This window comes from Miniopterus schreibersii (assembly GCF_964146895.1).
Source record: "Miniopterus schreibersii genome assembly, chromosome: 2".
Lineage (NCBI taxonomy): Eukaryota > Metazoa > Chordata > Mammalia > Chiroptera > Miniopteridae > Miniopterus > Miniopterus schreibersii.
In genome coordinates, this window is record NC_138102.1 from 176,617,811 (window position 1) to 176,631,071 (window position 13,261).

Below are 13,261 nucleotides of genomic sequence, written 5' to 3' on the forward strand. Positions count from 1 at the left end.
GGCTCTCTGGACATTGTCATGATCCCGTGACACCCAGTAGCCCGCCTGCAATCTATTGAATCTGCAGGTATGTGTAAAATACCCAATCTGGATCTAGTCTGGAGATTTGAATTTTCACATTTATTTTATTTTCGGGTAGATCCCCCCCCCATCGTTTAAACACTGGCAAGGGCCGAATTCCACATGGGTGCTATTAATTGATTTTAATGGAGTCCGTACTTCAGTTAATAATGTTGCAGCAGACGATGTAGAAACATAGGTCTGTGCACCCCACCAATCAGCCTTAGTAAATTAACACTTACTTGTAACCGCACTGCAATGATTTTTAACATTAATACGAATTATCTACTAGTGTGGCTTTCTCTTTAAAGTTTGGAATTCCTGGACTTGATGTGACATTTAGTGATGCTGTGTTGGCTGCACTCGTGTTTGACATTTACGGTAAATTCTCCTCTAAGAGCTCTGCTTAGAGATGTTGTGGCTGTAGCTGTACCTGAGAGTCACCCCTAGGAGGGTCCTGTCAGTTAAGGGCTATTTTTCCCCTAGCAGTGGGGCCCAGCAAACCTGAAGGAACTAAGGAATGAAGGGGAGGGAAAGAGAAGAGGGGAGGGAAAGAGACTGAAACCTATTTTGTGGCAGCCTCCGTGCTGGGCACATTGTACATGTGCCTCGCTTCATCCTCACAATTCTGTGAAGCTGTATTGCTATGCCCATTTCACAGATGAGGAAAAGAAAGCCTAGACAGCTAAGTCATCTGCCTGAATGTCCACACAGCCATAAAGTGTAGAGACAGGAACCTGGCTGGATCTCTTTAACTGCAAAGCCTGTGATTTGGAAGAAAGGCAGAGAACTATCAGGAAGGATGGAGGAGAGAGAACAGATCAGAAGGGAAAGCAGATGGGCATTAATGAGCAAATCGTATTAGATTCTCTAGTCTAATCCAGCCACAGGTGAGGGGAAAACAGCATTGGGAGAGAGCACTCAGGAACGTAACTCAATCTTCTCTAACAAGGGTCTCAACCGTCGACTTGTTTTGCTCCAAGGGTAGCCAAGGTTGTTTTCACGAGCTCCATTGCCAGCCTCTTGGCTGGTTTCCATCGGTTTGTCCCTATATTCTGTTTTCATTGCTTTCATTGCTGTTTTGCTTTATTTAAAATTCTACTCTGCGTCCCTGGTCAAATCACCTCTCTACGCTTCCCCCGGAATTATGGCTGCGCAAATTCCCATGATGCCAGGACAGCAAATGAGGCATCAACGTAAAGGACTTTGGGAGTGAGAGTTTCTAGAAATGCAAGGACTTGACAGACACTCTTGCTTTAGTAACTGGAACACGTTGTACATTTTAGAATAAAAGATTTGAAAGGGACTGTAAGAAAATCACCTTGTTCGTGTCTGTTTCCCTGTGATTCTCTGGCATCTGCCTGGTGACACGAGGCTATAGATGGTGTAGCCTCTTAAGTCAGACTTGCCAGGAATTAACTCGCAGCTCTGCTGCTTTCCAGCTGTGGAACTGTGGACAAGTCCCTAAACCTCTCTGTGCCTCAGTCTACTCCCCTGTGAAATGGGGACAGCAATGGTATCTACCTCATGGGGTAGTCATGAAGAGGAAGTGAGTTAGTACAACTGAGCTCCCCAGCCAGGACCTGCTGAAGCTATCCGAGTGAGCAGTTTTGCAGTCCCGTTAACATTTTAGTTTGTGCATCCAGTAATTCCACTTCTTCATGCTGACATGGAGAAGTACCCCCACAGGTGTGTAAGGGGCCACAGGTGACGATGTCCTTGGTGGCCCTGTTTGTAATGTACAGACAGGGAACAGATGGGGAGGGAAGGCCGAAGGAGGCGGTTTAGGACACTGAATGATGTCTCTGACAACTTCAATCATAAGTTATGACATTCAGCAAAATTTTTTTGTTTTGTTTTTTGAATCCTATTGTCTTTTCTTTTGGTAAAATACAGGAAAAAAATTTTCTGTTTTAGACATGTGTGCAAGGATGAGAAGTGGAGACTTTGAACCAAAGGCCCATGTGTACTACAAATAAGAAAACAGGCGTAAGATGAGAACAGAGGGGGCGATTATGCTAGGTGCCCCTGGCTCTCCTTTAAGAAGGGCTAATGCAAGCCTTCCTCTGTGTGCCCTCGATGCCACACATCGAAACCTTGCGAGGAGGCCTTGTAAAAATGTACACGCAGTTAATGACTCGTGCCGGCTGGCAGACCGAGTTCATTATCTCCGTAATAGCATCGGCTCAATTCAAATATGACCAGGTCGTTGAATAGAAGATCAGAAAATGGAAGAAGAGGGGAATTTTTTTGTGATCATTAAAAATACCCAGGTATAATGGAGTATTGTTCACCATGTCAGACTAATGATGTCCTCTAAAAGTGAGGAGGAAAGGGGGAAATTTCATCAGATCTGAGGAGAAATAATTAACTGCCTTTCTTTCCGCCATGCCTTGGTCGGGAAGCGGGCATTCCAGCTAGCAACGTCAGCACACGCAGGGACCCCGCGGACCTCGTGAGGTTTGGGGAGAGATGTCATGAAGCTATTCCTGAGAGCAGAAACTCATCAGACATCAGAGTTGCCCTTAATGCCAATTACCTCTGCGTCCTCGTAGAGCTCATTAAAATGCTTTACCCAGGCACCTTGAGGCAGAGCAGCTCTGGTGCCAGTAATAAAACACGGGGAGAAATGGAGGTATTTAGAAGGCGCTGGCCTTTGGCAGGTCGCTGCTTAATTAGCGCAGCCTGTGTGATCTGTGACTTACACCCATCTGACTCAAATAGTTGTTGCTGCTATGGGTTCATTTAATGAGATGTATTTTAATCTTGACCTTGTATTTTAACCCCGATCTCTTAGCCAGATTTAATGAGCAGATAAGCCACAAGAACAGCAAATAGAAACTGAGCTCAGGGGGCATAGGTAAGGTAACTGACGCTGGGGAGTCCGGGAATCTGCCCGGGAGCCTGTGCTCTTTGACACGGGATTTGGCAGCATTGTCCTTCCCCACAGCTCACCACTCCTGCATTCTTTAATCTTAGGGAGTGAAGCCCCCATTCATCCATTCAGCCTTGTTAGGAACCAAGAACCTGCCCTGGTTGCTCCTACCCATCTCCCATCTGACAACAGGAGACCCACACCCTAATGTTCTCTCTGCCCCTCGGCCTCTCCTTCAGTTCATTTCTTACCTGGACTGTTGTAGTTGCTCCTAATTGGTCTCAGTTGTTCATTCATTCATCCATTCATTCATCCAACAAATACTAATTAGCCACTGTGTGCCAGGCCTCACTAGTCCACCTAGTCCACCCACTGTAGCAGTGTCAGAGTGACCTTTCCAAAAAATGACTTTGATTATGCTATTCCCGTGCTTAAAATCTTAACTGCCACCCTGTCATTTTAAAGGCTCTTATACCTTTTATAATATGAATTCTGAATGGTTTGAAATGCATGTTTGTTGCATGTGCCTGTGGATTTTTCTCGCCAAAATTAATTTTAGGAACTCATTAGCAAAAACAAGCAAAAAAAGGCCATGGCCAGTGTGGCTCAGCTGGTTAAGTATCGTCCCATACTCTGAAAGGTCTCTGGTTCAATTCCTGGTCAGGGCACATGCCCAGTTTGGAGTTTGGTCGCCGGTCGGGGTGTGTATAGGAGGCGACCAATCAATGTTTCTCTCTCACATAGATTTTCCCTCTCTCTCCCCCCTCTCCCTTAATCTCTCTCAAAAAAAAAAATAAATAAAAACATGTATTTTTTAAAAAAGATTTCAAGATGAACATCACTTTAAAAAAAAAGCAAAAAAGGGATAGTTTCTCCCTCCCCACAGCTTGTCGTGCACAAAGTTCCTGCTGCCCACATTGTTGGTGTGTGTGCCTTCAACTGGAAAATGTTCCACCACAGTCTAAAGAATTGAAGTCAAAGCTTTTCAGAGAGAGTGATTAATGGAACTGTCGATAGTCTAAGATGAAACCTATGAAATGGATCTTTTTACACTCTTTTAATATTCAAGCCATTGCTGGCAAAAAGAACATTCTGAGCTTTACATTAGTGTTAGTTACTGTTGTTATTGATGGCATTATTATTATTCCTACAGCATCCTGGAAACACTCGGGCCTTCCTGCCTCTGAGTCTTTATTTTTTTAATTCTCTGAATATCCCTTCATTGCCTTCTGAAAATAATACTTTCATAGCAACTCTTCAGCTCCAGGGGTTGCTAAACTCTTATGCCAGGCCATATCCTCCACGGGCATTTAAAGCCTCTCCATACCCCTCCCCATGGTTCTTTCCTTTTAGATACTCCTTCACAAGCTCCCTTCTGCGCTCAGACCAGTGTCTCCATCACCCAAAGCACGTGCCACGTTGCCTCTCTTCCTTGCTGGTTCTCTTGCCTGACGCCCTGTCCCTCTACCTTGGATACCACAGTGGTGTAGTGAGACCAGCTCTCCCACTTACTACCTAGCTGCATGGCCATGGGCAGATGAGTCCCACTCTTGGAGCCTCAGGTTCCTCATCTAAAACATGGGTGTAACGCTTACCTCATAGGGCTCTTGTGAGGATCGAATGAAATCCTGATACCCAGAGCATCAAGCCCACCAGAGATTGGCTGCTGCTGTTGTTACAAAGTTGCAACCCCAATTCACCCATGAAACCTTAATCAACTGCTGTCACCTACCACTAACCTGCTTTCCCACCTTCCACTGTGCCTGTGGTCCACAGCTGGTAGAGCTTAAGCATTTTCAGTTCTGTGCATTGTCCTCTCCAGTTAAACTGCAAAGTGAACTAGGGTGTAGATTGTGTCTTACGTCACACAAGAGCCAACAGAAGCCAGACCAGGAATAGAAGATAGATTGGGTGTAGGAGAAGCAGGGAGTGGGGACTCTGGCCAGTTGGAGGGCACATGTAACTCTGGCCCATTGTTGTCATGCGGGAATATGGGCCCAGTGTTGCCAGATCTCAGCCTTTTCAGAAGAAGCCAGGAATTCAGATTCCAGTGTGAAATGTCCTGAGTTTTCAAAGCTGGGCCAACACTGTCCAGGCCAAACAAAGCTTGCCTGTGAGACCCCAGCTTGTGAGAGCCGTCTTATTCAGGTGGCCCCCGCGAGTTTGTGCGTATGCTTGTTGTTTAGACCTCTGAGCTCTCTTTTAGAGAGAGACAATACCATGAGTGGCACTTAGGGGTCCAAGTTATGCTAGAGGGCTGGTCCCCATTCACAGCAGACCTGTAGTTCAGGGTCATCCTAAGGAACCTAATCTCTGCATGAAACCACTTTCCTACAAAAAACACATTTCGAGTTCTGAGTTACGATGTTGGGGACACATGCTAGAATGGAAGCCCTTTCAGGACAGAGCCTTTGTTTTGTTCACTGCCTTTTCCTTAATGTTTACAATGCTGCCTGGCATTCAGTAAATATTGTTAAAGATTACCGGCTTCTTTATCCACCTGTCCACCATTGGCCTGTTTTCTGTGTGCAAACAAGGACCACATTGCTCATGGTGGCTTCCCCAGCACCAGGCAGGTGATGAGAGATCAACAGATATTTGTTGAATGATTATATGACTGAAACAGCCTATTCATCAGACACTCACTGAGCACCTGCTGTGTGCCAGGAATATGCTGGACTCCAAGGATGCAGAAGTGACTCAGACTCAAGGAATTAGGTTGCCCAGAAAGGGCTGCACAGAGTATTTCCTGAAACACTTAAAAACTGTCAGGAGTTACTCAATGTTCCCCTTCCCAGAGAAGGAGCAGGGGTGGGTGAGGGGACCAGGGACCATTCAGCACCGGGCTTCCTCATTCATCTGAGCGTCCGGGGTTTGTATACGTCCATGGGGTCTGAATACGAAAAGCAGAACTGACCTTCTTTCAGCCACATGTCAGAATGAGCCAAACGAGCGCTGCCCTTTTGAGTGGGCACCTCAGGAGGCTGTGTCTCATTCCACTCCAGTTACGACAGCCCTGGACCACTTCCTTGGCAAGTGCCCTCAGACAAAGTTAGAAGCCACTTGAGGACATTTGTATCATTGCTTTAGAATCATGCCTTATTTTCGATCCCTCACCCCCCCCCCCAAAAAAAAACACGTTTGGGAGAAAAGAGTTATTCCAGTCACTTTATCCCTCAAACTTGACTCCAAATGCCTTTGGGCTGTTTCCTAAAGTCCAGTTCATGATCAGAGGAGAACTGTTTTCTGTTGGTGAGTGGATTGGACAGTGTGTGCCCGGGCTCTGAAGGCGTCAGGGCCCAAGGAGAAGCCCAGCGGCCACGCGCCCCGGCAGCTCCACTGGAAGAAGTGCTTAACCTCCCGGTGCGTCTGTGGCAAAGGAGGCAGGATTCTACCTGCCGCCTACATTCTGGTGTTTGGGCTAAAGGGGAAAAGATCTAGTTTGCTTTTATGTTTCTGATATCTAGCACCCATTCAGGGCCTGTAGGAGCCCAGAAGCTTTTCGAAGGAAAAGTGGATGATGGTGAGGTCTAATATCTACTTACCAGCCTGGCCTGCGTGGCTCAGTGGTTGAGGTCGACCCGTGAACTAGGAGGTCGTGGTTCGATTCTGGGTCAGGGCATATGCCGGAGTTTCAGGCTTGATCCCCAGTAGGGGCCGTGTGGGAGGCAGCCTATGGTTGTTTCTCTCTCCTCATTGATGTTTCTCTCCCTCTATCCTGCTCCCTTCCTCTCTCTAAAGTCAATAAAAACATATATTAAAAGAAGTACTTACCGGTGCCAGGCACCATGCTGGCACATGTCACACATTATACCCGACCATCACAACGCCTTGTGAGGCAGTTATAATCTTCACCTCCAAAAGGAAACTGAGGCCTGAGATTGAGAAACTTGCCCAAGGCCACCAAGCCAGCAAGTGACAAAGCTGGGATCTGACCCAAGTTGAAAGTCCCTGCCATGAACCCCTGACCTATATATACTCATTAAGAAGGTAATAGGTGTAGAATCGTAGAATCCTTGTACAGCCGAGAAGGCGATCCTAAAGGAGCCAAGAGGTTCAGCTCCCTGCCCTGGGTAGAAAGCCTCCCTTCAGTCAGCAGGTGAGTGACTGTCCAGCTGCTTCCCCTGGCCGTCCCCACCCACTGCTCTTGTCAGCCAAAAGCGCTCTGTGATTGTGACACCCGTTAGAAAGAGCTACAGTGAGTGTGTGGTTTGAAACTTGGCTGAGCGGGGCACCTGCAAGGCCCTATATCATTTTTGGAGTTTTGGGGAACCTGATCCACCCAAAATGTAGCCAGGCCAATGTCAGCACCGAGGAGGAGGACTGGGAATTTGGGCTGAAAAAGTGACCAGCGGTCATACCCACAGCGGCCAGGAGTCCGATCCTGCTAACCTGCTGACTCCGTCGCGACCTTGGGCAGGTTGCTTTGTCCTTCTGAGCTTCGGTTTCCCCATCCGCAGGAAGGGGGCTATTTCTGAGGTGCGCCCGGCTCTGGGGAGGACCGGAGGAACCGTCCCTGTCTTTCTTGGGTTTGGCTCACTAGGCACTCCTTCATTCCCCAGGCTGGAGGACAACTACGAGATCGCAGAAGGGGTCTGCATCCCGCGCAGTGCCCTCTACATGCACTACCTGGATTTCTGCGAGAAGAACGACACCCAGCCCGTCAACGCTGCCAGCTTCGGAAAGGTGAGTCCTGCCTCCCCAGGTGCAGCCTCCCACCCTCCACGCAGTTCCTGCAAGTTCATCACGCGAGCTGGTTCTTTGTAAGTTACTTAACTTTGCTGCAACGCTTCACTGTAAAAAGTTTAAACACTTGTTAACAAAGAAACGCCAAACCACATCCCAAAACAAAATAATACCAACATATTAAAAACTTCAAGTAATTCAGGCAGGTGAGAAAGGAAAGAGTGAATGTCTGACTTGAATTTTCGCAGCATTTAATTTGCACGAAGGAACTTCTGTCCTCTGTGAGGGAGATATTGAACTCGCAAGTGTATGCCAGTGAGCCTGGGATGGGCAAACTGCTTGGCTTCATAATGGGTATGCCTGGAAGAAACTGGGAAATGGCCTTGGCTCATTAGCTTGGATGTCTGGGAGGTGACCACTGGGTGGGAGGCTCATTGTCACGTCACTGCAGGCCTGGCTGTTCTCTATCCATCTTATGATAAAAAGATATTCCCCACTCAGGGCTATATCTACAAAAAAAAGTTATCCCTGGTCATTCACATTTACCAGACCAAGGAAAACTGTCGGAGCACTCTAAGACTGATTGTGTGATAGGTAAAAATCTAGATTTTTACACTTCCAAAAAATACCCAATTTAGCTTGAGTCATTACTTCCCAATTATTTCTCCTTTTATTAGCTTCTTTTCTCTATGTCTAATTTTTACTGCTTCTGATAAAAAATAGGCGGACCTGTTCCTTTCCTTACCTGTGTTCTGAGTGCAGGCATAGCCACGACTGGAACAGCAGAAAGAGGCCAGTGTGTAAGGAGGTCAGAGTGTCAGGAGTTCCCTTTGCAGTCCCCCAACAGATAAATCATCAGCAGGAAAAAAAATCATCAGACCTTAGCCAGCCTCCCCGGAGAGTCTAAAACTGAGTGGCTGAGAACTGGCTCCCCTCAGTAAATGCGAAGATGCTCTGGTGTCTTAGGGAGGGGAACATGTTTTTGTGATGCACTAACACTATTTGTCCGAAGTGAAAAGAATTTTTTAAAAAGTCAATGGAGAAACCACCTTTGCCGGTTCATTCATTCACCTCTCCGGTCCATCTGCATTAGCTGAGATGGGCTGTGTGGCAGGCACCCTTAGGCAGCAGAGACCCAGCAGTGAACCCAGCATGGGTCCCCGTGTGGAGGGGCTCACAGGCCAGGGAGGGAGACCGAGAGCCCCTCAGCAGGTGGGAGAAGGAAAAGCAGACCAGGGGGTGCGTGGGACCCTGGAGCTTTCTCAGGTCCATGGTCCTGGAACTTTCATTTGAGTCTCCTCGCTCCCTCGTAGTGGCCACAGTGGAGAGTCCAGATCGGGCCTCTTAGATGGAGGGACAGGCTGGGTGAATTGAAAGACCCTCCTGGACTTATCCTTGAACCTCTCTGAGCCTCAGCCCTCTGCTGGGAGTGGGAATCAACCCCTCCCTTCTTCAGGGGGATGTTGCAGATACAAATAACCATTTGTTAGCTTAAATTCTGAAAAACAACAAAAACACCTCACCATTTCTAGAAACTCCAGTTTGCCTGTGTGAGGACCCTCTATTCCTTTTTCTCAAATGCTTTTATAACCCTATTGTCAGCTCAGTGTTTCTTTGACCTCATGATCTAGGTAAAATTGATTTAACTCTGTCCTTCCTCCCTGAACCCCACTTCTGTTCCTAGTTTAAGTCTCAAGCCTGCCACTGAGATTTCAGCAGATCCCAGAGCGCTTGCATTCTCGGGGTCACCTGGAGTTGGGAGTCTTCCTTCTGCATATTCCACCTCTCTCTACACCTGTGCTGCTCAGTACAGCAGCCACTAGCCACATACAGTTGGTAACTTAGTTAAATAAAGTTAATCTTTCAGTCACACAAGCCATATTTCGAATGCTCAATGGCGATGTGTAACCTGAGGCTACCATACAGGACAGCACAGACAAAACATTCCCATCATCAGAGAAAGTTCTGTTAGACAGCCCTGTTCTGGACCATTGTGAACCTGGGATGAACTGAGGGGCCTCTTCGCTTTGCACAAGACAGCCCTTGTGATCCTGGTATACTGGAGCTTGTAGGAGGGTTTACATCCCAGACTGTCCTATGGAACTTTTAACTCCAAGCAGGCAGCATTCAATATTTCAAATTGGTTTTTAGGGGGAAATTAGATTGGTAATGGTCTCCCCACCCAGCCTGTACTCGGGCTGAGGTGAAAGAGACATCAGTGCTGAAACCCCTCCCCCAACATCCCCGTGTCCCCGGCTGGGGTACTGTCCTTGACAAAGTGGACAGCAGCGACTGCTTTGGTGCAAGTAGGAGCTGAAGCAGAGAGCCTCTTCCCAGTGCTGTGGCCCGGCTCCGTTAGCACCGGCTTCCAGTAACAGTGTATTGACTCAGTCCCGGAATTAATGCAGGTCCCCAGAGAGTGCTGAGGCTCCTAGCCGCCGGGCTTCTCCTGCTCTTACTGTTGGCAAGGGTCATGGGAGGTGCCCGCCTTGGACTCACTTAACTTTCCTGAGTGCTCATTTCTTTATCTTTAGACCAGAATAGTCCCTCCCGAAATTACTCTAGGGATAACGTGGGACAGGGCTTATGAGAACATTTTTTTAAAACTGTAAAGAGCTCTACCAATGGAAGAAATCACCATTATCTAAAATTGGCCCCACTCCATCCTGGCTCCTCTATTTCCTCAGCATGCTTTATTCCTCTTTATAGCACTTGTCACTGTCTGAAGTTTTATATTTATATATATATATGTGTGTGTGTGTGTATACATACACACACATATACATATATACATATGTGTACATATATACGTATATGTATATGTTATCACTAATATATAGTGTATATTATTTATATTATATTGCTATATATTATAGTATATTATATATCTATATATCTATATATAGTATATTATATATAATTGCAAATATTATACTTCCCTATTAATGTAATATAATATAATAATATAATATAACATAACATAACATAATATAATATATAATATAATATATATTCGTTGCTGTGTTTTGTCTGCCTCCTTCTCTAGAATGGAAGCACACGAGGATTTTTTCGTTCACTATAAATACCCGGCTCCCAGAATAGTGCCTGGCACATAATAGACCCTCAGATATTTGTTAAAAGTTGAGTGACTTTTATGAGTAGTATTTGCCAGGGGCCACAGGAATCATCTGACATGTGTGAGTTTGTTTATCTCTACGGTACCGATATGAAACTGGCATTGTGCCCATTTTGATGAGCCCGTTTGCTGAGTAGGGGTGACCTTGTTAATGTACAGTGGCAACTGGCTGCATTTTTACTGACTTTGAGGAGCCCACCTTGAAAGCCCTGTGTCTGACCTCCCTGCCCCGCTTCTGATGGCATCACAGGGAAATCCCACAGCATCAGGCCGTACTCAGCCATCAACCCCGGCCTCGGTTAGATAATTAAAACTCATTAATGAAAAACTCAGCTGTGGAAAAATCCAGTTTGGTCCAAGTTAAAACTTCCCTCTCCCATCATAGTCAGAGCCTCTGTCTCCCTCCCGTTTGCTCAGAATTTGCTCAGTGAGCGGGTGGCCAGCCTTCTCTCTCTCTGGCTGCTGCAGCGCAGGGAAAAGGGCGCTTGGAGGCAGACACTGAGCCATTCAGTCTCAGACCAGCAGGTGCTCTCGAAGCTCCCTCCCAGCACTCAGTGCCCTCCGCTGTGGTCATCTTCCTGGGGCTGGGGGAGAGCACGTCCTTCAGCCAGTGGGGCTGAGCTCCCAGGGGCTCCTCCAGAGCCCACATGCTGCTCCCCTGGCGCAGGTAGAGTTTTTGTTTCAGAGTTTCCAAAAGACTAGTGGGAAACAGAAGTAATTGGTGGAATTAAAACATCCACGTCAGCTCCTGTGGGTGTCCCAGGGCTGTGGGTTGGGAGAGAACAGTGCTAGGTCCCTGGGGGTTTCCAGGACTGACCTGCTCCTACACCAGTTACCCTTGTGGGGGCGCATCTGGCATCTCCAAGAACCGGGGTAGAACACTAGGTGTGCGGCGAGCTGGTAAAATCTTGCAACACAAGAACAGAGCCACTGGGCGACTCCAGATGAGATTAAGAGTCAGTGGGAGTGAGTGGTTTTCCCAGGGTCCCGTGCTTAGTGGCAGGGCTGGCTTGGAAGGTTCAGGAAGAGCACTGAATGCCCACTCTGGAGCAGAGACACCAGTAACAGGTCAGAAGGTCGGAGCCCAGGAGGCTGGGGAGACAGAGGTCCTTGTATGAATTGAATTGATTTGTATCCTGCCTTTTCCCCATGAGGGCTTGAGGGTCATAGGCAGTTTGGGCTGTGGGTGGCTCTTCCTTGAATATCTGGCTTCTGCCTCTCTGCTCGCTAGGCTTGAGCAATGCAAAAACAAACAAACAGAAAAACACCAATTGCGTTTTGGGGATCTGTGCCTCCAGTACCCACGGATACCTGGAACGGAGATGAAGCTATAGAGTCCTCTCACTTCCCGTGGCTGCCCACTCCCTCGGAGTCCTTACAACCCCCTGCGCACGCCTCCCTCCCTGAGCTAGAGTCCCGTGCACGCCCTGGAGGGCCACAGCCGAGGACAAAGGAGCACCCTTAGGCTCCTTCAGGGATGGTCCTTTTCCAACTTTCAAGGAAAAAAATAAGTACATGGAACGTACCTATAACATTCGTACATTTGTTACTACTTTTTAAAAAGATTTTTAACTGATTTTTAGAGAGAGAAGAAGGGAGAGGGAGAGAGAGAGAAACATCCACGTGAGAGACGACCTTTCGGTGCGCAGGCACCGCCCAGCCAGCCGAGCCACACCGGCCAGGGCTTGCACGTTATTCTTAACCTTCAGTGTCTGCTGTGCGGTGTCCACATCCGAATGTCTCTGCGTCTTGTTTCAGGCGTCCTCAGCGTCACGCACTGTAAAAACTCTGAAATCAAATCGTTCAGGCTTGAGTCGCATCTCTACTGCCTAACAGCTGGGTGAGCTTAGGTGATTTCCTGATAGCTCAGGGCCTCAGTAAAGTGGGAAAATGATAGCAGCCACCTGAAGAATTGTTAGAATGGTGACTGTTAAAAGGACGTCCTTAGCACAGGGCCCGGTAAATATGAACACTCAATGCTCGTCAGCTAGAATTATGACTTCAGTTTATCTTCGCAGCATTTCATGACTCTAATACCTGGTGTTTTTAATATATCATCCCTAACATCAATTTTCGGCTCTTCTAGCTGCTCTTCCTTCTGAACAGTTGTGAGAACAATTGTTCTAAAAATGTCCTACATCACACACGCTGCCATCACCACCCTCACCCTCTCTTATTACTGTCTTCAGAATTATTCCATTTTTGACTTAACCTGCATCTTATGTAACTCACCTCATTCTAGCTAAATCGGTGAGTGATGACTGCCTTTCCTCAGACGCACGCATGTGACCGTCTTCCAGTCAGCTTAAGGACAATCCTGGGCTCACATATGGACTTTTGGACTCCTTGGAATTGTCATCCACGGCACCCCTCAAGGGACAACAGATTAACTGTTACCTTCCTAGCCCAGAGGGTTTTCATCCTTCATTAATCCATATGCATGATATGAATTTCCATTTCTCTCTCATTGTACTAGATAAGAATTTCTTGGAAATTTTGGAAAT

The 13,261-nt window shown here is 47.2% G+C and overlaps 1 protein-coding gene across 1 annotated transcript in view; it reads left to right on the forward strand.

Moving 5' to 3' along the window:
* Positions 1-13,261, forward strand: part of RFX4 (regulatory factor X4) — a 119,864-nt gene that overhangs the window by 39,712 nt on the left and 66,891 nt on the right. Inside the window, exon 4 of the mRNA XM_081128166.1 lies at positions 7,498-7,621. Coding sequence (XP_080984292.1) covers positions 7,498-7,621 — 124 coding nt within the window. The remainder of the gene's footprint in view (positions 1-7,497; positions 7,622-13,261) is intronic.